Consider the following 27,405-nt stretch of genomic DNA (forward strand, 5'->3'; position numbering starts at 1 on the left):
AGTCCGCTACTGCCCAGTTCACAAATGTTACTATAAAAGAAATCAATGCCTGCATAACATCTTAGGCGTCAGTAATGCACATATCCAAACACTGCTCTTATTCTACTTCACATGCTAAAAGAAGCCCAGCACCCTTCCTAATTTTGTATCTTAAACATGATTATGATGAAACACCCTTTCCTGGTCCTTCCCAGCTGCTGATCTACACTGTAAAAGAAACTCCATCTGGTTTTTTCATGTTTGGTTTTTGTCATATAGTACAAGAATGGATAAGCTAACTCAGAGATTCTTTCAGAGAAGTATTTTCCAAAATCTTCAAAGGTAAGAGCCTCACACATTTCTGTGAAGGAGACTGTCACACAGTTTTGCACATGTGTGTGGAGGCAGTCTCATGGCCGTGCACACCCTCAGGACTGCCCATTACATCTGAAAGTCCATGTATATGCTGATGCCCAACACAGATCGAGATGTGAGTCCAAAATGAAGAAAAAGAAGGCAGATGAAAATGGAATGGTACCGGTGAAAAAACATTCTTTGGATTTGCACAAACCCAAGCTTTATTTCACAGAGAAAGAAAAATTGCTTTCCACATTAAAATACTTAACCAGGTAGGTAGAAGAGTCAGGTAGGAATGCTTTAAACTTTTCCAGGTTATTTGTCTTGTCCTCCCAAAGCCTTTGCTTTTCCCAAACTTGGATTATTTTGCAGTATGCTTGGGCCATCGGGTTTAGTTTCACTCCTTTCAAGTTCAGGAAGCAAACCTGCTGAGTAAACTTTTGTCTACAATAAATAAGACTCCTCAACACCCACCTGATCTTCACGGAGATACCCCTCAAACAAAAATGTTTAAAGACATTTTCTCTGCTCTTCTAAGTGAGCACGTGCCTATCCATTTTCCCCCTTCCACATTCCTCCAACTCTAAGGAAGTTCCATCAGAGGGCCAGACAGGTAGCAATTGTCACTCTTTGCTGAAAATTTTCTTAATCTCCCTTCTCCCCTGCCCCAAACAATTCTCTCTCTGATAAACCAGATAGAAGCCCAAAGGTGAAAAGAGGAAATGTCATGGCACTTTTATAAATGTAGGGGTTGCTGAAAACAAACAAACAAGGAAAAGCGTTGCTCTATACCTGCCATAAATATCTGGTACGGATGCACAGATTATGCTTTTTGAAAAGAAAGTGAAAATGTCAGTAGCTCAGTTGTGTCTGACTCTTTGCGACCCCATGGACTGCAGCCAGCGTTCTCTGTCCATGGAATTCTCTAGGCAAGAATACTGGAGTGGGTTGCCATCTCCTTCTCCAGGTGATCTTCCCAGGGATCAAACCCGGGTCTCCTGCATTACAGGCAGATTCTTTACCATCTGAGCCACCAGGGAAGCCTTGGTGAAAACTTTTTGAAAACTGGCATCTAATTATCAAATTAAGTCCTATCAAACCCATGGAAAATGCATTTATTAAAATCAGTTTATTTACAGACTCTGCTCTAAAATTAAGGTAACTGTTAAAGCAGTAAAAATCTGGAACCTGGTAATTGTCCTTGGCACAAAATGAATCACATCTGTAGCTGATAATAAATTCGCCTAAAGAATTTCATCACGAGAAAAAGTTCTCAGAGAAAACCGAAGGTCTCTTGGGTAAGAAAATTAAATACAATCTTCTTCAACTAATTCAAAACACTAATGTCAGTTTGCTCCAGTCTGCTATTTGAGAAGAACTTACAAAGGCAGGAAAAAAAAAGGACAAATAATGACTAAAGAAATCTAATAATTATTTTAATTAATGACAGTTTGGGAGCAGGAAACAAATAGGTGGCAGGAGGTTAGAGTCTCCAGGGTGAGTGACACCAGCCGTGGATCAAGGCAAATACCCACCTAGAAACAGCACTTACTACAGGCACATTCCCAAAATTCTCACAGAACTCCGTCCTGGTGGGCACAGGATGGATCAAGTGTGCCAAGATATGGAGCCCTGGGGGGTTGAGAGGGGCCTAGGGCACTATAGCCTCAGGCAAGTCAGCACCAGCAAAGAGTGGGTTTGTCTGTAATATCACATAGTATCATCTATTATGAACACCAGGCTGTGAAAAAGCTTGGGAAGCACTACCTAAGACCATCTCTCGATCTAATCTACACAGACCCAGATCACTTTACCCTTCTTCATTTGTCAATAGTTCAAGATGGGCATAAAGATAATAAGCATAAATCTTTTCTTTATGTAAATAAACAAAGCACAAATGGATAAAGCTTTAAGTCTCTAACTACTAGACAGGAGATATATATGATCAGATCTTAGAAATCATTAAGCATGTAAAACAAAAAAACTGTAGGAGAACCTGAGTCTTCAGAGATGAACTATACAGGATATGTAAAGCACTATTTGTTTTAATATAGTATAGGTAAAGAAGTGTTATACACTATACTCTTTTATTGAGCCCTTTGGGGCGGTCTCAAAACCCCTTATGATACAAGATGATCTAGTACTCCAGAAAAGGGGAAAACACTATCCTGGGATTATGAGTTAATTATAGAACTCTTTGTTTCCCACACTAATAAATTGTGGAAGTCTGGCCAGAATTCTGATAGAACAGCTGGAAAATTTGTTACCAAAGAGCACTCATCAAATTCTGGTTGGGAGAGGAAAGTCTGACATAGAAAATCCTACAAGACATAAAGTCCTTTCCTTGGTCTTCTCTCAGTGGGGGTGTGGTGTGGTGCTGGAGCTGGACAACAGAGAGCTGTCATTACTGTGTCATATGTTTATACATTTTATAAACAATACTGTGTCATTCTGAACACTGACAAAATTGACCTGTCCACAAAATCAACCTCTCTTTTTTTTTTTGACATTTTTATGGAGTCCAGTATGTTTCTCCTTCAGGGTTGTGTTATCTATTAGGTGAGTCTTCATCCAGGTTTGCCATTCTTGGCAATCCTGTCTATACAAGGAAGTGTATAGATCTGCTTAAATGCCAATTATATAAAACATCAAATTCTTGTGTAGAGAAGGAAAATTAAAAGTTTCTAATTAATCAAAAGGGAAACACTGGCTGTTTCTCTTATTTTGAAGGACTACAAATAGAAGTAAAATAGTACACAGAACACATTTCCTTGAGACTGCTGACACAAATTAAGTAGAAGATGCCTTTTAATACAGCATGTTGCAGAGTTAAATGATACTAGAAAATGAATAAACTATTAAACTGGACAAGACGTTCTTTGACTCCTCATTCTTCAGTGATTTATGAAGTCTGAAGGAGGATCTGATAGGCTCCTCATGAGATCAGTCAGACCTGTCAATCTTAAAGGAAATCAGTCCTGAATATTCACTGGAAGGACTGATGCTGAAGTTGAAGCTCCAATACTTTGGCCACCTGATGTGAAGAAGTGACTCCTTAGGAAAAGACCCTAATGCTGGGAAAGGCTGAAGGCAGGATGAGATGGTTGGATGGCATCACTGACTTGATGGACTAGAGTTTGAGCAAGCTCTGGGAGTTGGTGATGGACAGGGAAGCCTGGCATGCTACAGTCCATGGGGTCACAAAGAGTCAGACATGACTGAGTGAATGAACTGAACTGAACTGAGATCGCTGTCAAATAGATAACTATAGGAAAAGACACTCACTATAGGCTTTGAAATAGGATTCCTACAGTAAACATTATTTCAAAGAAGAGAATGTTGAATAGAAAATCTAAAGAATTGCTCCTGAACTAAGAGTCTACTGGTTAAATTTATAAACTGTTCTTTGAAAAAAGACTGGAAATGAGAACAGAAACGAGGTGATAAGCACACCAGAATTTGTCTTCTAAGGGAGAGTAATGACTGGACTTTTGATAAAATACAGTGACAAACTCCAACAAATAACTTTTACTTCAAAGCAGAGTGTGTTCTACAAAATAGACCCAGGAAACAGGTCATATTCATTAACAGTATAACAACCAAAACAAATTATATTCATTAGAGTTTTAGATTACCAGTATTTTAAGCATCCACAGTAAATCTGCTACCTCTACTGAATTCAAGACATAGCTATTTTTAGTAAGTCTGAAAAAGGATCATCTCAAGTTTTAAAGAAGCAGACAAAATCTGTACTTCTTTCATCAAATCTAAAAGAAAACATATTTATATTCTGAAATTCCAAATTAATTAGAAAAAACTATTAACAAAAACAAAAGCAAGAGAAGCTGGCATGGAATAGGCTATGATAGTAAGTCCCAAAAAGAGTATACTAGAATAAAATATAATAAAAGGTAAAGCAAAATTAACAAATACATGTTCACCAAACACCTACTATGTGCCATATATTGTTCTAACCCTAGGAATATAATGATCTGCCCACCCACATGGCACCAAGGAGCCCCCTTACTCCAGTTTGCTCACTGGAGAGTCTAGAAATAGCTGAAAAAAGAGTATCAGAGGTAACAGAAGTGTTGAGAAAATAGGACCCACAAGAAAATGTTAAAATAACAATATCAACTAAGTTTGGTTCACTTAGACAAGAGAAGACAGAACAGTAACTTTATAATCTTCAAGGAAACAGAGGATGTTAACCAGCTGTTCTCTAATTCCTTGAGGACTTGAATAAAGGATGTGGGCTCTAGGCATGAGAATGTAGGCTAAAAGTAAAGGGGAAAAAAGGTCTGATGATAGTAAGAGTTTTTATAAACAGAAATGAGCTTTTTAGGGAGGTTGTAAAATCTTCTGTTAAAAGTCTAATTTTCATATAAGAGAGCTGAGTCGTAGTCCTCAAGTCAGCAAGAAGATGGGCTCTGGACAACAATATTGAGACACTAAGCAAAAAGAATCTGCCTGCAATGCAGGAGACCCTGGTTTGATTCCTGGGTCGGGGAAGACCCCCTGGAGAGGGGATAGGCTACCCACTCCAGTATTCATGGGCTTCCCTGGTGGCACAAATGGTAAAGACTCTACCTGCAATGTGGGAGACCTGGGTTTGATCCCTGAGTTGGGAAGATCCCCTGGAGAAGGGCATGGCAACCCAATCCGGTATTCTTGCCTGGAGAACCCCCATGGACAGAAGAGTCTGGCGGGCTACAGTCCGGGGCATCACAAAGAGTCGGACACAACTGAGTGACTAAGCACAAAGCCAAGTTAAAATATGCCTGATGCCCCAGCTAATGAAGCAAAAGCCAGCAGCTGTGCCTGTGGCAGTTACATGAAGGGAACCTATCACCAGCATGGGAGAGGGGACTTGCACTGGGACCAAAGAGATTAATTTATTTCCTATAATATGAATGTCCCTGCAAATGTGCGGTGATCTTAGACAATTCCTCCTAAGCACATCTGCTGCAATTTGTACTGTTTAATTATTTATTTCATACAGTGTTTTCCATCATTGTTAACCATTTTTTAATTAAAAAAATTTCCTGGTGCTGGGTGAAACAGAGGGATCACATTCCACCCAGTCTCTCTCTCTGAATGCAGTTGTAAAACCTAAATTTGAGGATTTTGAAAAGTAAATAGGAGTAGGTGGACTGGGAAATTAGTCTAGAACTCAAACTACTACTGAAGCAGCATCAAGTTTACTACTTCCCCCAACTCTTGAACTTCACCCTACTTCCTGGCCCCCTAAAAAACTGTGATGAACAAAATATCAAAATTTTAAATTAAGACAGCCTCAGTTCAACTTACTTTTCCTTTTGTCTCAATATGGCTTGACATAGCACTGTCACTGTTTCCATTTTTATTTAGAGTATTGGAATTTTACTCATCATGAATTTTTTGCATTAATTTTATTTTTTATAATGTTGCATTAAAATGTTAATTTGTTTTGATTACTGAGTTTTTTGACACCTTCTTCTATTTTGTGTTTGAGTCTGACTCTAGTCCTGGGCCTGCCTCAACCTATAGCTCACTCTATAACACAAAAATTAGCTCAAAATAAACCACACACCCAAAAAGAACCACAGTAAACCATAAAACTTTTAGAAGAAAACACAGAAGAAAATCTGCATGAGCTGGGGTCAGTCAAGGAGTTCCTAGATGTGACAGCAAAACTACATTCTATAAATGAAGAAAAACTGATAATTTAGACTTTATCAAAATCAGTTTCCTTTGAGGGGTTCTATTAAGAACAAGAAAAAACCACCAACAGACCAGGAGAATTTATCCCAAGAACTTGGTATCTAGAATATATAAAAGACTCTCAAAATTGACACTAAGAAACAAACCTGATTTAAAACTGGGCAAAACAAATCAAAACCACAATGAGGTACCATTACACGCCAGTCAGGATGGCTGCTATCCAAAAGTCTACAAGCAATAAATGCTGGAGAGGGTGTGGAGAAAAGGGAACCCTCTTCCACTGTTGGTGGGAATGCAAACTAGTACAGCCACTATGGAAAACAGTGTGGAGATTCCTTAAAAAACTGGACATAGAACTGCCATATGACCCAGCAATCCCACTTCTGGGCATACACACTGAGGAAACCAGATCTGAAAGAGACACGTGCACCCCAATGTTCATCGCAGCACTGTTTATAATAGCCAGGACATGGAAGCAACCTAGATGCCCATCAGCAGATGAATGGATAAGGAAGCTGTGGTACATATACACCATGGAATATTACTCAGCCGTTAAAAAGAATTCATTTGAATTAGTCCTAATGAGATGGATGAAACTGGAGCCCCTTATACAGAGTGAAGTAAGCCAGAAAGATAAAGAACATTACAGCATACTAACACATATATATGGAATTTAGAAAGATGGTAACGATAACCCTATATGCAAAACAGAAAAAAGAGACACAGAAATACAGAACAGACTTTTGAACTCTGTGGGAGAATGTGAGGGTGGGATATTTCAAAAGAACAGCATGTATACTATCTATGGTGAAACAGATCACCAGCCCAGGTGGGATGCATGAGACAAGTGCTCGGGCCTGGTGCACTGGGAAGACCCAGAGGAATCGGGTGGAGAGGGAGGTGGGAGGGGGGATCGGGATGGGGAATACGTGTAAATCTATGGCTGATTCATATCAATGTATGACAAAATAAAAAAAAATAAATAAATAAAAATTAAAAAAAAAAAAAAAAGAATTCATTGAATCAGTTCTAATGAGATGATGAAACTGGAGCCCATTATACAGAGTGAAGTAAGCCAGGAAAGATAAAGAACATTACAGCATACTAACACATATATATGGAATTTAGAAAGATGGTAATGATAACCCTATATGCAAAACAGAAAAAGAGACACAGAAGTACAGAACAGACTTTTGAACTCTGTGGGAGAAGGTGAGGGTGGGATGTTTCGAAAGAACAGCATGTGTATTATCTATGGTGAAACAGATCACCAGCCCAGGTGGGATGCATGAGACAAGTGCTCGGGCCGGGTGCACTAGGAAGACCCAGAGAGATCGGGTGGAGAGGGAGGTGGGAGGGGGGATCGGGATGGGGAATACGTGTAACTCTATGGCTGATTCATATCAACGTATGACAAAACCCACTGAAATGTTGTGAAGTAATTAGCTTCCAACTAATAAAAAAAAAAAACAAAACATAAAACTGGGCAAAAGACTTGAACAGGCACTTCGCCTAGGATGATATAATCATAGAAAACGAACACATGAAGATATTCAAGTCTCCCACATTGCAGGTGGATTCTTCACCGACTGAGCCACCAGGGAAGCCCATGAATACTGGAGTGGGTAGCCTATCCCTTCTCCAGGGGATCTTCCTGACCCAGGAATTGAACCAGGGTTTCCTGCATTGCAGGCAGATTCTTTACCAGCTGAGCTACCAGGGAAGCCCTCACTGGTCATTAGGAAAACAAATTATACCTACAATGAGAAAGCGTTTCAAACACCTGTTTGAATGTATAAGATAAAAATGTTACAGTACAAAGTTGGTGAGGATGCAGAGCAAGTAAAACCACATATACTGTTGGTGGGAACGCAAAATAATACTGCTTATCTGAAGACGGCTTGGAAGTTTCTTATAAAAATAAACATTCATTCACCATATGACCCAGCAAGCCTATTAGGTATTTGCCCTGGAGAAATGAAAAATTATGTTCACACAATGAATGATTCTTATTGTTGTGGTTTAGTTGCTAAGTCAAGTCCAACTCTTTTGCAATCCCATGGACTGTAGCCTGCCAGGTTTCTCTGTCCATGGGATTTCCCAGGCAAGAATACTGGAGTGGTTGCCATTTCCTTCTCGAGGGGATCTTCCTGACCTAGGGATCTAACCTGTGTCTCTTGCATTACAGGCAGATATTTTAGGGCTGAGCCACCAGGGAAGCCCACAAATGAATGCTTACAACAGCTCTATCCAAAATCTCCCAAAATTAAAAATAATCAAATGTCCTTTAATAGATAAACAAACTGTGCTATATTCATACAGTGGAATACCACTCAGCAATAAAATGTAACAAGTCAGTGATACGCACAACTGACCTGGATGAATCTCAAAGGATGCTGCCGAAAGAAGTTGATCTAAAATGGCTACACACACTATGAGTTCATATACATGACATTCTTGAAAAGTCAACACTAAAGGGATGAAGAACAGACCAATGAATACCAGGGATAAGGAGAGGGAGAGGGGTAAGAGTGTGACTACAGAGGGATGGCACAAAGGAGTGTTTGGGGTGAGGGAACTGTTCTGTTTGTACTGATTGTACTGATGGGATTACAGGAACCTATAGGGGCCAAAAATAACTTTAAAAATAATAATCAGTACTACTAAACTTGTTCCTTTCATTTTCCTTATGTAAAACATTTTAAAATTTGATAAGGTAGATACTGGGCTTCTCTAGTGGCTCAGTAAGTAAAGAATCCACCTGTAATGCAGGAGACGCAGGTTCAATCCCTGGGTAGGAAATGGCAACCCACTCCAGTATTCTTGCCTGGAAAATTCCAAGGACAGACAGCTTGGTGGGCTACAGTCCGTAGCAAATAATCAGGCATGACTGAGCGACTAAACCACCACCACCGTTAAGGCAGACATTAACAGTTAAACCACCATGAAATTGGTGATTTCTTTCCTTTCTACTCTCATATGCCTACAGATGAACACTCAACTGCACTCTTTAAATCCTAAGAACTACTGTCCTGGAACATCCATAGCATAATACCACTAGGTGCAATGAGAAGTAATTTAATCACACCTTACAGACACCAGTCTGGTGTCCTGTACACTGTGAGGTTAACTTAGCAGGAGATTCTAGCTGAGTTTCAGTCACTGTTTAAATTGAACTCTGGTTTGTATGCTGCCTCCTTCAGGAAATTTCAAGAAAGGGTTTAGTAAGTCAAATCACAAAAGTAGTAAAATTGCAATATTGTTTTTCCATCCGAGCCCAATGGTATCTCTTTTCATCACTAATTAAAGAAAATATTCTTACAGAAAGTAGCACTGACTGATCATTGTGCTTTACAGTAAAGCATTATCCTAGTTACCAGGCTGAAGTTAGCTCAGGACCTGGGAAAAAGGCGGTACTGGAAAAAGAACCATGTAATTGCTGTGCTGGCAAATTGACACTAAAACTCCATCATCCTCTATTGACTCCCAGGTTCCCTTTCAAATATTAATATACCTCAGAAGGCCAGGAAATACACAGTGCACACACACGCTTTTTTGTTCCCAGTGAGCAAATGCTCAATAAACCTAGGTTGAGTATACTGTCTTATCATTTGGCAATAGGAGAAGAGACACATTTTACTAAATACAAACATACTGATCAGGATCCATCTAGGATTTACATTGTTTAATCTTCCCAAGAAAGTGAATTTCATTAAGCTGATATTGCTTTATTCAAAATAATACATAATTCAAAGCAACTGCTATTTCCTAGCCAACCAAGCAGCCTCATTGCTCTTTAATAAAAATCAGATAATGGAAAGCTAGTTTAACCCAAAGTCCATTTTTTTCCATTCCCTTGTGCTTCACATTAAAAAAGATTTCACTGTATTTTAGAAAGCAGATAAATGCCAAATATAGTCTTTCTTTCATTTTCAGTTGGCATTTGCACTGCCTATAGATCAAGTTCCCTCTGTGTACTATTTTCCTTAAGTTCCTGACTGGGCAAAGAGACCACTTGACTTGTCTATTTCTAGAAAACATTTAAAGAGGTGCGATTCGGCCTGAGCTGGGACTAGTAAGACAGATCATTAGTCTATTTCCAGTACAAAACGGAAGAACAGAGGAGTTCTTCAGCTCCTTCAGAGACAAGCGTTCACAGGTACAGCTTCATTAATTCATTAAGTTCGAAGTAAATTCCCAAACTAGCTATACCTGTATTCAAGTATGAGAACAAAGACACATTCCAAAGCCAATTCTGAGGACTCTGTGGAATATCCATTCATTTGAATGGCCTTTCTGCTTTCCTTCACATGTACAAATAACATGGGGTAACTGCAGTGTGAAGAGTCAGCATGTCCCTTACACTTAATAAGATAAACAGATCCATGAAGGGCCTATTACTTCATGGCCCCATTATATCCATTTATCTCTCTCTTCAATCTCTTTGGATTTAAGAAAACAATATTCTCTTCTAATAAGAAGACAAAAACTTTTATATGAAATGGAAGTGGTAATCCTTTCATTTTATATGTTACATGTCATATTATATATTAACACATATAGCAATTTTCTGGACATCAAAATTTATTAATGTAAATGTCATATTTGGTATAGTCTATGGGTAATATGATAAGATATGATAATTTCTCAGTGATCCCTTCTGTATTGTTATACTACTTTTATAATCAGAAAAACTCAAAATAAAAAAAAGCTAATTTGAGGTTTCCCTGGTGGCTCAATGGTAAAGAATCTGCCTGCCAATGCATGAGATAAGGATTCGATCCCTGATCTGGAAAGATCCCACATGCCATGGAGCAACTAAGTCCATGTGCCATTAACTACTGAGCTTGTGCTCTAAAGTCAGGGAGCTGCAACTACTGAAGGCGGCACCCTAGAGCCTGTGCTCTGCAACAGCGGAAGCCACTGCAATGAGAGGTCCACGCCCCCACCGCAACTAGAGAGTAGCCCCCGCTCCCCACTTGCCAGCAACAAAGATCCAGCACAGCCAAAAATAAATAAATAATATTATATATAGAAAAGGCTAATCTGATATAGTCCTCATTGCAATGTATATAGGAAGAATGTATGTACATACCAAGAATCAGATCTTACAAGGTAAAGAAAAATAATGTGAACTCAAGTTCTCTTCAGAACTTCACCTAAATTAAAGGAAACACAGCTGGTATTTTTATGGAAATTTTTGTTTTCTTAAAGCAATCTCTTTTTTTACACAACATGGACCTTACCTTCTTATGCAGTAGGCTATCTTTATAAGTCAGATAAATAGGTCTGAAATAAGAAACTTTCCCACCTTTTGGTAAATATATAAACTATTACTTAATTAAGATACTTTTAACAATAATTCTGTATTTTGCAACCATGATAATTAAGGGGTAGAGATTATAGCCTGTAGATAGGTAGGCATTAAGTAAGTATGTAGAATCCAAATTTCATCTCTCTGAGGAAAAGAAGATTCCAGAGAACAAACAAGGGTAGAAAGAAACAAAACTCTAAGATAATCCCTGTTCTTTGCCATCTAGTCTCTTCAATGATTAAAATATGCTCCTAAAGATAATCAAATATTCTTTTAAATAATCACAAATGAATTTTTGTCTTCCTTAAAAGGCCTTTACTATAACCTTTCTTATATAGGTACTAGGATTCTCAATCAACTTTGAAATGCCTAAGGCAGTCTAGTTGAAAATACCAAATCTAATTTCTCTAACCTTCCCTTCTGTTCAGCAGCCAAATGCTAGCTCAGCTGTGCTAGATGCTATAGCTATGTTTTAAAAATAGAGGTTTAGTTTTTCTCTTTCTTTTCCTCACTTTGTTTGCTCAGTGTTCATAGACACTGAGGTTCCTCAAAAAACTACTTAAGCAAACAAACAAACTAGAGGAAAAGTCAGGATCAAGTGGGAAATTTCTGACTTTTTTCTCCCTTACTTAAGGGAAGGTCTTCTATCTTTTAAATTATTGTTCAAAGTAACTGAGGAAAAGAGGCCCCACTTCAATAATGCCAGCTCAAACCAGCTTTATTTCAATATGTTTGGGTGAAAGAGTGTCAGTGGTAATATGCTAACACAATTGCATACACCATGTCCCTTGATTTATTTATATGAGGGAAAAAGGAAATTCTGTTAGTTATTCTGCAACAAAGTATAGTAGTTTGATGAAAAATCACTAAGCTAATAATAGTTTAAAATGTATTTCAGAGCATTTCCCAAAATACTTGGAATTTTGAAAAGACTTAAAATTTCCTGTTTCTTCTAAACATAATTACTTTAAAAAAAAGTGATAGGTCATCTCAAATTACATTTTATCCATCCCTTTTCTCCAACGCTTTTTCCCCACATAAAATAGAGTAATGAATGCTTTTTACACAATATATAAAAATTCTAGGGTCCCCTCTTACATAAACACAAAAGTGAGCTTATAAACTCAAGATCAAATTATATTCTGGAATTTATCTTAAAAAAGAGGCTATGCACATTACTCAAATTACAAAGAATTGGATGATAAATGAGGATATGCGTTTTTTTCAACTTGAACAAGCAAAATTAGACTACAGAGGAAACATCTAAAAATAATTTCAGCAAAACTGTAAAATGTCTATAACAGCATAGGGTAAAATTAGTAAATATAAGACACTTGTCATCTGCTAGTTGAAGAGCATTGAGATTCTCTACACTGAACAGAAAAAGAAAAATTTTCAAAAAATATGACAATGCAGTGTGTAACTAAAACATTTTAAAAAAATTTGTTTCAAAAATAAATATGGAAAATATAATTGTTATTTCTTTTTAAAGATATTTACTGTGAAGATTACAGGACAGTTTTTAGTTATTAGGAAATAAATTATACAGATTGTTAACATTCTCTAACTGAAAACAGTGTTTGGTTCCCTATATACGTTGTGAGCTTGGCATTCCAGCATATAACTATCGAGGGATTTATTTCGGAGAAGGCAATGGCAACCCACTCCAGCACTCTTGCCTGGGAAATCCCATGGACGGCGGAGCCTGGTAGGCTACAGTCTATGGGGTTGCGAAGAGTCGGACACGACTAAGCGACTTGACTTCACTTTCACTTTTCACTTTCATGCACTGGAGAAGGAAATGTCAACCTGCTCCAGTATTCTTGCCTGGAGAATCCCCGGGACTGGAGCCTGGTGGGCTGCCGTCTATGGGGTTGCACAGAGTCAGACACATGAATTAGCAGCAGGGATTTATTTAGTTTTTAAAAAGATTGTGAGAAAATCATACTTCATTGAAGTAAATGGCTTCAGGACAAACCTAACACAACCACTGCCTGTGCCAGGTCAAAAAAGCAAACAACTAAATGCAGATGTTAAGAATATGAAATGCTGTCTTCTATCTAAATTAAAACTCAAGAGAGTAGTAAGTACCTTATTTTACCAGTGTGTGGCATTTCCAAAGAAATGAAAATTCTGGTGTTTTTGTTCCTTAATACTTACATTGACATTTCTTACAACAGGGATTTGAGAACCAGGTTTTTATTTTATTAAATTAATTTTTATTAGAATATAATTGCTTTACAATGTAATGTTACTTTCTGCTGTACAGCAAAGTGAATCAGCTATCTGGACACATAGATACTCTCTTTTCTGGATTTCCTTCCAATTTCAGTCACCACAGAGTACTGAGTAGAGTTAGAGCTATAGAGCAGGTTGCCATTAGTTATCTATTTTATACATGGTAGTGTTACATCCAAAAAGCAACAGAGTTCCAGAAAAACATCTATTTCTGCTTTATTGACTACGCCAAAGCCTTTGACTGTGTGGATCACAATAAACTGTGGAAAATTCTGAAAGAGATGGGAATACTGGACCACCTGACCTGCCTCTTGAGAAACCTATATGCAGGTCAGGAAGCAACAGTTAGAACTGGACATGGTACAACAGACTGGTTCCAAGTAGGAAAAGGAGTACATCAAGGCTGTAAATTGTCACCCTGCTTATTTCACTTATATGCAGAATACATCATGAGAAACGCTGGGCTGGAAGAAGCACAAGCTGGAATCAAGACTGCCGGGAGAAATATCAATAACCTCAGATATGCAGATGACACCACCTTTATGGCAGAAAGTGAAGAGGAACTAAAAGGCCTCTTGATGAAAGTGAAAGAGGAGAGTGAAAAAGTTGGCTTAAAGCTCAACATTCAGAAAACTAAGATCATGGCATCTGGTCCCATCACTTCAAGGCAAATAGACGGGGAAACAGTGGAAACAGTGTCAGACTTTATTTTTTTGGGCTCCAAAATCACTGCAGATGGTGACTGCAGCCATGAAATTAAAAGACGCTTACTCCTTGGAAGGAAAGTTATGACCAAGCTAGATAGCATATTAAAAAGCAGAGACATTACTTTGCCAACAAAGGTCTGTCTAGTCAAGGCTATGGTTTTTCCAGTGGTCATGTAGGGATGCGAGAGTTGGACCGTGAAGAAAGCTGAGCACCAAAGAATTGATGCTTTTGAACTGTGGTGTTGGAGAAGACTCTTGAGAGTCCCTTGGACTTCAAGGAGATCCAACCAGTCCATCCTAGAGGAGATCAGTCCTGGGTGTTCATTGGAAGGACTGATGCTGAAGCTGAAACTCCAATACTTTGGCCACCTCATGCGAAGAGTTGACTCATTGGAAAAGACCCTGATGATGGGAGGGATTGGGGGCAGGAGGAGAAGGGGACGACAGAGCATGAGATGGCTGGATGGCATCACTGACTCGATGGACATGAGTTTGAGTGAACTCCGGGAGTTGGTGATGGACAGGGAGGCCTGGCGTGCTGCAGTTCATGGAGTCGCAAAGAGTCGGACACGACTGAGCGACTGAACTGAAATGAACTGAAATCTCAATTTCCCAATTCATTCCACCCCCTCAACATCATGGTATCCATACCTGGTTTTTAATGACAAAAATACAATTAAATAAAAGAGGTGGGTTTTGGCCCCTCTAGCGAAGTGTCCAGCCTCTTTATCCATCCCAAGGAATGAATTTGTTAATCTTCTTACATTCCAAGAAGATTTAAAACTTGAGAAAAAAGATCAAAGGGGCAGTTTAAAGTCCCTTAGCAGACCATTTTACAATATAAACAGAAAACAATGCTGTCTGATGTTAACAACCAAAAAAACAAAAACAAAAACAAACCCAGACAAATCCTAAATCAGTAATTTAAAAGGCCACTTTAATGTGTATGGCTTTTTCCCTATTTGAAGCTCTCTTTTCATCCATCTATTAAAATGGATCTCAAAATCTGTTATCTGACTTTCTGAAGATAATTCAATATATGGTAAATTCTATTTCCTTAATGAACTCACTCTTCTGTTTGTTTCTTTTCACTTGCTCATCCCTGAAACACTCTGGTTTCCCAGGGCTCATCTCCTCTAACCTTTATGCCCTTTCCTGTGATCAAACTAATCATCAACCAACATTTCAACTGTGAACCATAAATACTTCTCCCCAAAACTGTGCTTTTTTTCTTCTAAAGCACCAAAGTTATCTACTCATCTGTCTACTGAACATCTCCACCCAGACATCCTAAAGGTACTTTAAATTCAACATACCACTGACAGACTCAAGTGTTTTCTTCTAAAACCTTTTTTTAAATCATAGGGAACATTGATCCAGTCTCCTAAATTATACACATACAAATAAATACTATATCTTGGAAATCTCACCTTCATACTTCAATAAAAATTAACTTCTAAAACCTGGTTCTGAATGTGTTATTCCTTTGCTTTAAAAAAAAAAAAAAAAGGCCATAAGATAAAGTCACTTTCTTATTATGATATGCTGCTGCTGCTGCTGCGTCGCTTCAGTCGTGTCCGACTCTGCGTGACCCCATAGACGGCAGCCCACCAGGCTCCCCTGTCCCTGGGATTCTCCAGGCAAGAGCACTGGAGTGGGTTGCCATTTCCTTCTCCAGCGCGTGCAAGTGAAGTCGCTCAGTCATGTCCGACTCTTAGCGACCCCATGGACAGAAGCCTACCAGGCTGCTCTGTCCATGGGATTTTCCAGGCAAAAGAGTACTGGAGTGGGGTGGTATTGCCTTCTCTGTATCATGGTATACAAGGTCAGTTTACCTTTCCATCTCCAGATACTTCTCTCCTGCCTTACTCCTCAGACACACCTGCGCTCTACAACATCCATTACTCACACTTCCCAACTATACCATTCATTGATTCAATAAACAAGCGCCATCTATGTGCTAGGCACTGTTCTAAGCACTGGGGGTATTGCAGTGAACAAAACAAAATTTCTGCCCTCATGGGCTTACATCCTAGTGGAACTAGACATATAAAAAACAAATATATAATAGGTGAAGTGGCGGTAAGTGCTATGGAGAAAGAGATCTAGCTAGAAAAGCAGTTCAGAGCAACACAACAAACAGCATGATCTATACACTTAAGACATCCAATCCACATGTCTTTAAAAACAATCATATTTCTATATCCCTTAATTTATTTACATTTACATTTCAATTTTATTTAAAAAATATAACCCCATGAATAATATCGAGAGGCACAGTCATTAGCAGCCATTAAAAAAATAAACATCTTACTTCTGGAGTGACCAATAATAATAATTTAATTTTTTGAGATTAAAGTTGAAGACTTAATTAAGTTAAGACTTAATTTAAGTTCAGGTTTGATGCATGAGACAAGGCACTCAGGGCCAGTACACTGGGATGACCCTGAAGGATGGGATGGGGAGAGAGGTGGGAGGGGGGTTCAGGATGGGGGACATGTACACCCATGGCTGATTCATGTCAATGTATGGCAAAAACCACTATGATATTGTAAAGTAATTAGTCTCCAATTAAAATAAATAAATAAAATTTTTTAAAAAGAGTGTTTTTCTTTGATTCCAGTGTTTCAGTTGGCTTCTGGATGCACCCCAACAAAGTATTATTTTGTGCTGGCACATTTCAAATTATGTCATGAGATTAGAATCTATAAAACTTCGGCACTCATCTAGAATTAGTCTCATCATCAGTTCACTGTCTCTAACTAACTACACTATGGTTTCAAATTTAGGGTCTACAATTTAAGACTCCATAGTAATACTAGAATATTAGAGACAGGAACTTTTTGCTGGTGATTTAAAAACAGCGGTTCAATGGCCCGAATCATGTAAGTACATGGTATGTCTCAACTGTTTACAACGAGCTGAAACAACAGGAGAAACCTACAGAAGAGCAATGCTTAAGACAAAGGATATTACGAAAGGATCGGACAGTGAGCCAAAGAAAATCTGCATAGACGTTAATTGGCCTGTTTTGTACTCAAAATATAACAATGATTTGCCTTCCCATCTAAATAATAATACGTACTTTAAAAGACTTTAAAGGAGCTCAGATTTTCCTCTGGGAATCTTCACTATTATTGTATTACATACGGCTGCAGTCTCTAGATATCAATGAATGAATGAATGAATGCCTGCATGCTCACATGCTGGTGTTTTACTACTTACATACGTATGTAAAAAAAAACTTAAGGGGGTGGGGATTTGGGAGTTAAATCTGAAGTGCTTTAAACTTCCAATAACTAAACAGAAATTAAACTCAGTGGAAGCCGCACCTTACCTCAATGACAACTCTGACAAGGAAAATTCTGTCAAAGATTTCAAATAATGATACGCTTCATCACCTTCTGAGGGTGTAACTTTTCACTCTGTCCATAACCCCTGAATCCTTACAAACACGCACACCGTGAGAAGCTTCCTTCTGTATGCTACATGATGATCTGCCTCTCCTCTCCTGAAATTGGTTGGCAGAGAAGGTAAACACCCCAGGCCCAGCTGAAATTCTGACTATGGTGTGCGCCCACAGGAAATACTGGGTCAGGAGAGGGGAAAGTGTAGGCAAGTCACTCTGCAATGTACTTACTAATAATTTCTGTGTTGGAGGAAAAAAAGCAGCTACCACTGCAGTGTAAGGGCAAGAGCTTATGTTCTGTTTCAAAACCAAAAGCAAAGATGGCTAAGAGGCAAGCTTCACTTTCTTCTCAAGGCTGGGAGGAAAGAAAGTACATACCGCATCTGTGATGTCTATTTCATACACCCTTTGGAAAGTCCTGCGCTCGAAGAAGACAAGCTTGCCGCTGCCACATCCTCTTTGGACAGATGTCCCAGTGACCACGAGTTTATCATCCGGACTGAAACAGCAGTCAGTCCTGCAGACAACACGAGTTCATAAGGTGAGGCTTCTGATCCCACAACAAAGGAGCAGCAATGAGCGAGTTAAACAAAACATAAACAACACCACTGTAATGAGAGACAACTCTTACACAGGGTGTATAATACATCAGGCACTTACATCAATATCCCCATTTTACTGAAGAGGAAACTGAGGCGGAAAGAAGTTAAATGAATCTTGTCCAAGATCACAAAACTAAGTGGTGCAGCTGGGGTTCGAATTTAGTCTGACTCCAGAATCTGTGTTCTAATTTCTAAATATTATAATATCTTTTACTGTAAATAGAGTGTGGGAAAAAAACTCAATATTGACATAGATCCTGTCTACACAAATAGACAGTGTATAACTAATGTCTAAGTGGTAATGATTTTGACCAGTTTGAGAACTATTTTCATCAGCACTACCTCTCAAATAATTTGAGTTTTGTCAAGTCAAGCACCGAGCAATGAGGAGCAGCCTGCACTGCTGGAACCTAACTGATGGCTATGATTCAATGGCTCTTGAGGATGAGAGGTCCGGCCATCTGACTGTGAATAACCTAAGCCAAAGACATTATGCAGTTAGCATTACTTGTAGCAGGCACTCGGCTCAAAACATTCATATTGGCTATAAATTCACATTTGTTTGTCCATCTGTTTAACAGATAAACATCATGGGCCACAGGCCATGCTGGAGTTAGTGCTCTGATATTATATAGCTTCCTCCATTTGCTGCTTCCATTACCATTGTGCTCTCCTTCCTGGTCATCATTTAATACAGATGTGAAATTTTATTTCAACCAAAATAGAAAATTTTGCTTAGGCACCAACTGTGGGACTTAGACATCAAATCCCAACTTCAGCTGCTTGCAGAAAAATCTTTAAAGCTTCAGTTAGCAGAATGGAGATTACAGCGTTCACCAGCCAGAGCAAGACGGTCTGAATAAGTGAAGGTTACCAAATTATTGATTGGAATGATGATAAGAAAAAATTGAGGAAATAATACATAAAGGTTCAGTAACTATGAAAAATTGCTTTTATGGCTGCTGTTGTTCAGTCACTAAGTCATGTCTGGTTGTCTGATATCCCATGGCCTGCAGCACGCTAGGCTTCTCTGTCCTTCACTATCTCCCGGAGTTTGCTCAGACTCACGTCCATCGAGTTGGTGATGCTATACAACCATCTCGTCCTCTGTCACCCACTTCTCCTCTTGCCCTCAATCTTTCCCAGCATCAGGGTCTTTTCCAATGAATCAGCTCTTCACATCAGGTGGCCGAAATACTGGAGCTTCCTCTTCAGCATCAGTCTTTCTAATGAATACTCAGGGTTGATTTTCTTTAGGATTGACTGGCTTGATCTCCTTGCAGTCCAAGGAACCCTCAAGAGTCTTCTCCAGCAACACAGTGCAAAAGCATCAATTCTTTGGTGCTCAGCCTTCTTTATGGTCCAACTCTCACATCCATATATGACTAGTGGAAAAACCACTGCTTTGACTAGATGGACCTTTGTCAGCAAAAGGATGCCTCCACTTTTTATTATGCTGTCTAGGTCTGTCATAGTTTTTCTTCCAAGGAGCAAGCAACTCTTAATTTCATGGCTGCAGGCATTGTCTGCAGTGATTTTGGAGCCCAAGAAAATAAAATCTGTCACTATTTCCACTCTTTCCCCATCTATTTGCCATGAAGTGATGGGATCAGATGCCATGATTTTAGTTTTTTGAATGTTTAATGTTATGAGGATTCAAATTTTAAAATAAAGACAGGCCTACTCTGTCATCTATTAAAAGAACAATCCTTGAAAATGTTTTCACTATCCCAAGACCCTATGTGTGCATACAATGTATATATTCACACACACAAACACATGAACATACATCATTTCAACTTCAAAAATAAAATCTTAAATTCTGAAGAACATACAAAATGAAAGGAAAAATAAAATGCACCTTTCAAAAAACCTATTTCAATCATTCTCTAGTCCCTTTTCTAGATGATCTAAGACATATACCATAAGTTAACATGAAGATGAAGAAGTTACTTTACAATTCTCCTGTGCTTATCAAATATTAAAAAGATGCTACTTACATTGGGAACATTGTGGGAAGACCCGAGGCAGAAAAGAGTGGCTTATTAAACTGTCGGATGTCCCATAATTTTAATGTATCATCACCTGATAGAGGAATGAGAAGAAAAAAAAAGACAGAAAATAAATTTTGCCCAAAAAAAAGAACAAGTTCCATGTTTAGAATTTGCTAAACTTAGTATATAACTTTAAGCACAGGACAGGTGAGAGGAGGTGGGGGAGGGAGGGAGGGAGGGAGAAAGGAAAGAGGCAGGAGGGAAGGAAGAAGGAAGGGGATGCATATAACATGTTTTACTGTTTAACTGGGGAGCCTGAGAGCAGGAGTTGTGAGAACAGTAGAAAGGTACAGGATAATGAACTAGCCTCCTAGAAATTACTTTCCAGATTGATGTAGCATCTGTAGGCTAGGAGGAACCCTGGAGAATCTTCTCTAAAGAGTGACTGTCTGTGAAGCAGATGGTAGTTTCCCTGTGGTGTATTTGTGCAAAACTTGACTTCTTAAGAAGATATTAATTTAACAACTATCAGGACTGAAAATAGTGCAATTCACAACAGATTCTTTTTCCCACTTGTGTGTGGGTGAAACTATCCATTAACATTAATGAGGGTGAGCCATGTGATTCCATTCCCTGCAGGGTAACTCGATCTGTGCCTCTCATTCTTCACTTTGCTGGGGAGTACAGCTTTTCCAAGCCATTTAAAGTATAATGAATATTCTTTAAAGAATCACTTTTGAAATATTTCTATAAGGCTACTAACTAATTCCTGTCCATAATGAAAGCCAGAACTCTTATAGGTAATACATTTGCTATTCTTGCTCCCCAGTGTCCACAGCTAAGACCTGTCTCAATCCCTGGGGTCCAATAAGGAATTAGTATCAGATGCAAGTGAGGTGAGCGGAGAGGTCAATAAAAATCCTCATTCTTTCTCCTTAGATCCTACCTCTGAAATCCAACTTTTGGCAGGTGCACTAATCCACAACTGGCTAGATAAGCACAACGTGCTTATACTGGAAGAAATTGGTAACATCCACGTTTTTGCTTTCAGCCTCTTTAAAAAAAGTTATCCATCCTCACAATCCTCAAACAAACAGAAAACATTAATCTGTATTAAACAGTTTAGCTAGCCTGGCAGGTTCTGCAGCTAGCAGGAGCACCTCACAACACCCTGGGGACTCTGCCGAACAGAGAAATGTCCATCTGGCATATTCTATACATCCAGGAAAGAAAATGATGGACTACAGCAGACATGTTCTGCTGATGACATGTTACCCAATAGCTAGTATAGGGTGGAAGGGGAAAGGAAAGATTATCACTAAAATGTCTTTGACTGAAATGGAATTAATCTCATACTTATAAGGCAGTAATAGCCAACTGAGTAGGGCTGACCTATTTCAAACTCTACAGGAAGAATTTTTAAAGTATGCTCCTCTCTTATTCCCCTTGTCTCTCCCCACTCTACCCGGGAGATTTGGATGTACCACTCTAGAGATGGAAGAATGAGTTACTGTGAGAATTTTCAAGTAGTGCACTTACCATTTTAAAAACCTTCCTGGAGATTCAGATATACTCTTGGGCTAAAAATCACTGCTTGTAAGTAAAGAATATAGCGCGTGCATATGTGCTAAGCTACTTCAGTCGTGTCCAACTCTTTGTGACCCTATGGACCATAGTCCCCCAGGCTTCCTATCCACGGAATTCTCTAGGCAAGAATACTGGAGTGGGTTTGCCATGCCCTCCTCCAGGGGATCTTCCTGACCCAGGGATTGAACCTGCGTCACTTATGACTCCTGCCCTGGCAGGTGGGTTCTTTACCACTAATGCCACCTGGGAAACCCACAAAGAATAGAGTATATAGTATTAATTAAGAGTCATCTGAGGAATCAGATAGCAGGTTAGACAACAAGATCCTACTGTATAGCACAGGGAACTCTGCTGAATGTTATGTGGCAGCCTGGATGGGAGGGGAGTTTGGGGGAAAATTGATATATGTATATGTATGTTATCCACCTGATACTATATGTATATGTATGTTATCCACCTGATACTTGTTATCCACCTGAAACTATTACAACATTGCTAATCGGTTATATTCCAATACAAAGTAAAAAGTTTTTTAAAACAAAACAAAAAATAGGTTAGAACTGCCAAACCAAAATATATATATTTTTATGCAATCCATTTTGCCATGTATACCATAAATAGAAAATACATGTACATGTGCTCTGATTTTTAAAATTACATGAGGGTAAAATATATAAGGCTTCCTGGGAAGAAAGAATTGGAATGGACTCCCCAAGGGTAAAGGAACAAGGACCAGTTAAACTAAGTGGAAAGCCGTGCTACGTCTGTCTTCCTTGCTTTCACTAAACACTATCAGTTCAGTTCAGTTGCTCAGTCATGTCCAAACCTTTGCAACCTCATGGACAGCAGCACGCCAGGCCTCCCTGTCCATCACCAACCCCCAGAGTTTACTCAAACTCATGTCCATTGAGTCGGTGATGCCATCCAACCATCTCATCCTCTGCCGTCCCCTTCTCCTCCCGCCTTCGATCTTTCCCAGCACCAGGGTCTTTTCTTCTTTCAGGAAAGGAACTCTGTTGTGAGGTCCACAGTTTATACCAAGCACCTAGTACAATGCTTAGCTCAGAGTGGTGACTCAACATACAGAAGTTATGTGAAAATGAAAGATGTGAATAAACTATGTGAGAGAATAAATATAACATTGCTAGATTCATTTGGTCTATGGAATAAAGACTAAATCCTTTATGTGATATTTAAGGTCATCTATAACATGGCTCCAACCTACTGAAGCCTGATTCTCTCCTCTCCCCAAAAATAGGCCTACTAGAAGAGTCTCAGGCACACCCCACACTTCCCCCTAACGCTTTGTTCATAAGCTATCTTTACTATTCTCTTATTTCCTTGTATACCACTTATTCATTTGAGAAAGATTTAGCAAAAAGTTGGAAACAACCTACATTCAACCATGTAAGTGTGGATAAGTAAACTTGTCAATACAATACGATAACAGTGGATTACATAACTATTTAAAAAATAACATCCAGATATACAACTTTTATTAACTAAATTGAGTTAGTGTTCAAACTGAAAAAAAATCAATGGTCGGCAAATAGAAGAGCTTGAAATATCAGACCCAGAACTATAAAATAATATAGAAAGAATATAGAATATCATCTACACAATTCCATAATGTCAGAGGTCATCCTCGGAGGTTCCAAACACTGATGAAATTTGGAGGTAAAATTGAAACTTGGGCAAAAAAGTACATATTTTCTAAATTTTACCTGGTAATTTCCAATAAAATAATACTGCCATGCTGAAAATGCATTGTAATGAAAAAAACTAGACTGGCAAAGGCCATTAACAAAAGCACAGCTAGCTTTACTAAGTGCTAAGATATTAGTGTGATCTTTGTCAGCGCTAAATATGATCATTTTATATATAGAAATGCATCAAGAAGAAAGCTTTTAACCTACCTCCACGAGAAGCAAGGACAGTACCATCATAGGAAAAAGTCACGCAAGAAGTATCTGTGCCTGGGTCATGAGCTTGTTTATAGTGGAACTTCGGATGAACCTGTTTGCAAAGACAAGCAAAGTGCTAACTTCTTATCTGAATCCCAATCAGAACAGTTTTGTGGCAAGAATATTTTATTTTATCATCCAGAAAATGATACATAATAGCTATAATTTCATCTGAATATAGGTTTTCTTAAATTCTGGAAAAATTCAAAGGGCTTTTAAAACATCCATTTGCTTTAATAGGAGAAAGGAAGAGACAAGGTTAAAGTTCTGGTAGGAGGTATTTTTCAGACTGCCTCAGCAAGCTCTGAGCAACACAAGATTAGCCCCACACTTCGTTCTTCTTCTTATACTTATAAAGTTTTAGGGACCATTTCCTATGGTTATCTGAATGAATAAATATAAATAAAAATTACTAATGAATATATTATTAACTCAAAAATATCATCGTATTCCTAGTACATGTCAGGCACCGTGCACACGGTTGTAAGTCTTGAGCATCTTTAGTGCACATGGAGGATCACATGTAGGATAAGGCTGTGGATAATGATGACAGCTAGCCTTACTCATGCTTACTATATCCGAGGCACTATATCCTTCACTATCTTCTGCCTATGGTGTTCTCAATTACTCTACAAGATTACCTTCATTTTACAGATTAGAAAACTAAGCACAGAGAATTAAGTACCTGTACCTAATGGAAGTTCTTGACTTAAATTCTTACTTATGACCTTACTAATACTGCTAACTATATTATTTATATATCACCTCTTTTACAAAACTGTTATTTCTTGTATCACCAAATGTGTGACTGGGCCTCTGGCAAAAATAACGATGATTAAGCGACTTGAAGCATTTAGTCAGATACGTAGTTCTATTTGAGATCAATGATTGCAATAATGTAACTCTAGATATAGGAAGAAGAAACAAGAAGAAATATTTTTCCTGGACTATAAAAGACTAGTAAGACAGGTAGGTGACCCAGAGACTTGGCTACTGTTAGCAGCTTACCAAGTGGTGCAGTGCTAAGGAATCTGCCTGCCAATGCAGGAGATGCAAGAGACGGGTTCAATCTTGCATGCAAGTGATGGGTTCGATCTTGCATGCAAGTGATGGGTTTGATCACTGGGTCAGGAAGATCTCCTGGAGTAGGAAATGACAACCCACTCCAGTATTCTTGCCTGGGAAATCCTCTGTACACAAGAGCCTGGCAAGTTACAGTCCATGGGGTTGCAAAGAGTCAGACACAACTGAAGCGACTGAATATGCACATATAATATACCAATCAGGTGGGATACAGAACATTAAAAGGTACAGAACCCATAGTAGTCATATCATATAAACTTCAGCATGAACCCAAGAGCAAGGCAGTTTCATTTTGATTGAGATTTTTATATCAAATATGCTCTTCAATTATTAACTTCACTTTGTTCAGTCACTAAGTATGTCCAACTAGGTGACCCCATGGACTCCAGCATGCCAGGCTTCCCTGTCCTCCACTATCTCCCAGAGTTTGCTCAAGTTCATGTCCATTGAGTCAGTGATGCTATCTAAACATCTCAACCTCTGCCACCTTGTTTATTGTGGAATTTAGGATGAACCTGTTTGCAAAGACAAGCAAAGTGTTAACATCTCATCTGAATCCAGACAAGAATAGTTGTAGCAGGAATAGTTTATTTCATCATACAGAAATGATATATAACAGCTATATATAAATCTTAATTTCACCTGAAGATAGTTTTTTTTATTCTGGAAAAAACTTCAAAAGGCTTTTAAAATATCCATTTACTTCACTTTAACCAATAAAAAAAGTTTTATTCCATGAAATAAACTGGATAACCAGAGGAGATCTTAAATTTGCATAAAACATCAATATATGGACAATCTGCAATGAAAAATACCCCCACATTTTGAAAACAAAGTCAAAGTGATTGAAAAACACTTCTGGTATAATATGGGAAATCTAAAACTACAACTTCTCCTTTAACACCTTTTATAATCATCACAGGCAAAGTACATCATTCTTTAAGGAAGTTGAGATTGTTAGCTCCTTTATATAGGCTTCCTATTCTTAGAAGTGCCTTATGTTAGACCTGGAGAACATCAAGTTTCAAATACTCACAGAGATGGGAAATGCAAACACAAAAACCTAGGTTTTTTTTTTTTTTTGCCGAACTGCCCTTTCTTTTATTTTTTTATTTATTTATTTTTTTTCTTTTTCTGTGTCTCTTTTTCTGTTTTGCATATAGGGTTATCGTTACCATCTTTCTAAATTCCATATATATGTGTTAGTATGCTGTAATGTTCTTTATCTTTCTGGCTTACTTCACTCTGTATAATGGGCTCAAGTTTCATCCATCTCATTAAAACTGATTCAAATGGATTCTTTTTAACGGCTGAGTAATATTCCATGGTGTATATGTACCCAACTCCCTTATCCATTCATCTGCTGATGGGCATCTAGGTTGCTTCCATGTTTAAAGGCCCTCTCTGAGATCACACGGTACAAACTTCCAACTGGTAAAGTCACCCTTTCTGAGAAGATGGCCACAGAGCCTCCAGCAGTGAGGACTCATTATGACACAAGCAACATCAGTGCATTTGTCTGGGTGGCTCTAATTGTAACACCTTTCTTAAACTGGGTCCAAGACTCCCTTCCTTCTAACATCTCCTTGTGAGTCCTGGTCCTGCCTTCTTTGGCTATGCTAATCCGAGTTTTTCCTCTCTAACAGAGACTGTCAAATTCTCAAAGAAAAATAGGACGTCTTCCTTATAGTCTTAAATATACCATTTTCTGTAATTTCTAAATAATCCAAATACTCTATGGTGGTAACCATAGAGTAAACCATGTAAACCATGAGTTTACATCCAGCAGATTACAATAACTTTCCATCGCTCTAGTATATATCTATTAATGCAAGAGGAAAGACAGCCCTCAAAGCATCAAAACATGCTTTGTAATTAATAAAAGCAGTGGAATAAACTATCTTAAATCAGAGAATTTAAATAAATTGCTAGGCTGAAAACTGGGGGAAATTCAGTAGAAAGAAAACTGGTCCTAAAGCCAAGTCAACCTGACCTAAAAGCTCAGCTTACTACATTCTAGTTTGACTGTGGTCAACAGGCTTAATTTTTCTGTTCCATATTATATAGTTTACTAATCTTGCAAATAACATGCCCTACACATCTTCCCACTCTTACTCTTTTCCTCCAACTCCCAAAGAGACTGAGTTGCATTTAACCTACTATCTCCCTGCCTTGTGTACACAGCACACATTTATTCAGTCTGTAGTGGGCACCTCCTCTCAGAAAGTTGCTGAAATGCAACTATGCTACCAAAAATCAAACTCTGAGAGCAAGATGAGACAAATGTTAGGCTAGCTAACAAACTAGGTGTACTAACATTTAACTGTCCTTTCAAATCTACTCCTAGGTCCCCCTAAATAGATAGGGGATTCAACAGATTCACTGAGAATCTATTTTTAAGCTTAGTTATAATCAAGCTTAAAAATAGCTGGAGTGCGAAGTCAAGTGGGCCTTAGGAAGCATCACCA

At 38.5% G+C, this 27,405-nt stretch overlaps 1 protein-coding gene across 1 annotated transcript in view; it reads right to left on the bottom strand.

The window, feature by feature from the left end:
- WDR70 (WD repeat domain 70) overlaps positions 1–27,405 on the bottom strand; it is a 268,401-nt gene that overhangs the window by 26,095 nt on the left and 214,901 nt on the right. Inside the window, exons 11-13 of the mRNA XM_043488519.1 lie at positions 23,807–23,906; positions 20,310–20,394; positions 18,086–18,224 (exon numbers count right to left, since the gene is read on the bottom strand). Of these exons, the coding sequence (XP_043344454.1) occupies positions 18,086–18,224; positions 20,310–20,394; positions 23,807–23,906 (324 nt within the window). The remainder of the gene's footprint in view (positions 1–18,085; positions 18,225–20,309; positions 20,395–23,806; positions 23,907–27,405) is intronic.

Source organism: Cervus canadensis, chromosome 16, assembly GCF_019320065.1.
Source record: "Cervus canadensis isolate Bull #8, Minnesota chromosome 16, ASM1932006v1, whole genome shotgun sequence".
Classification (NCBI taxonomy): Eukaryota; Metazoa; Chordata; class Mammalia; order Artiodactyla; family Cervidae; genus Cervus; species Cervus canadensis.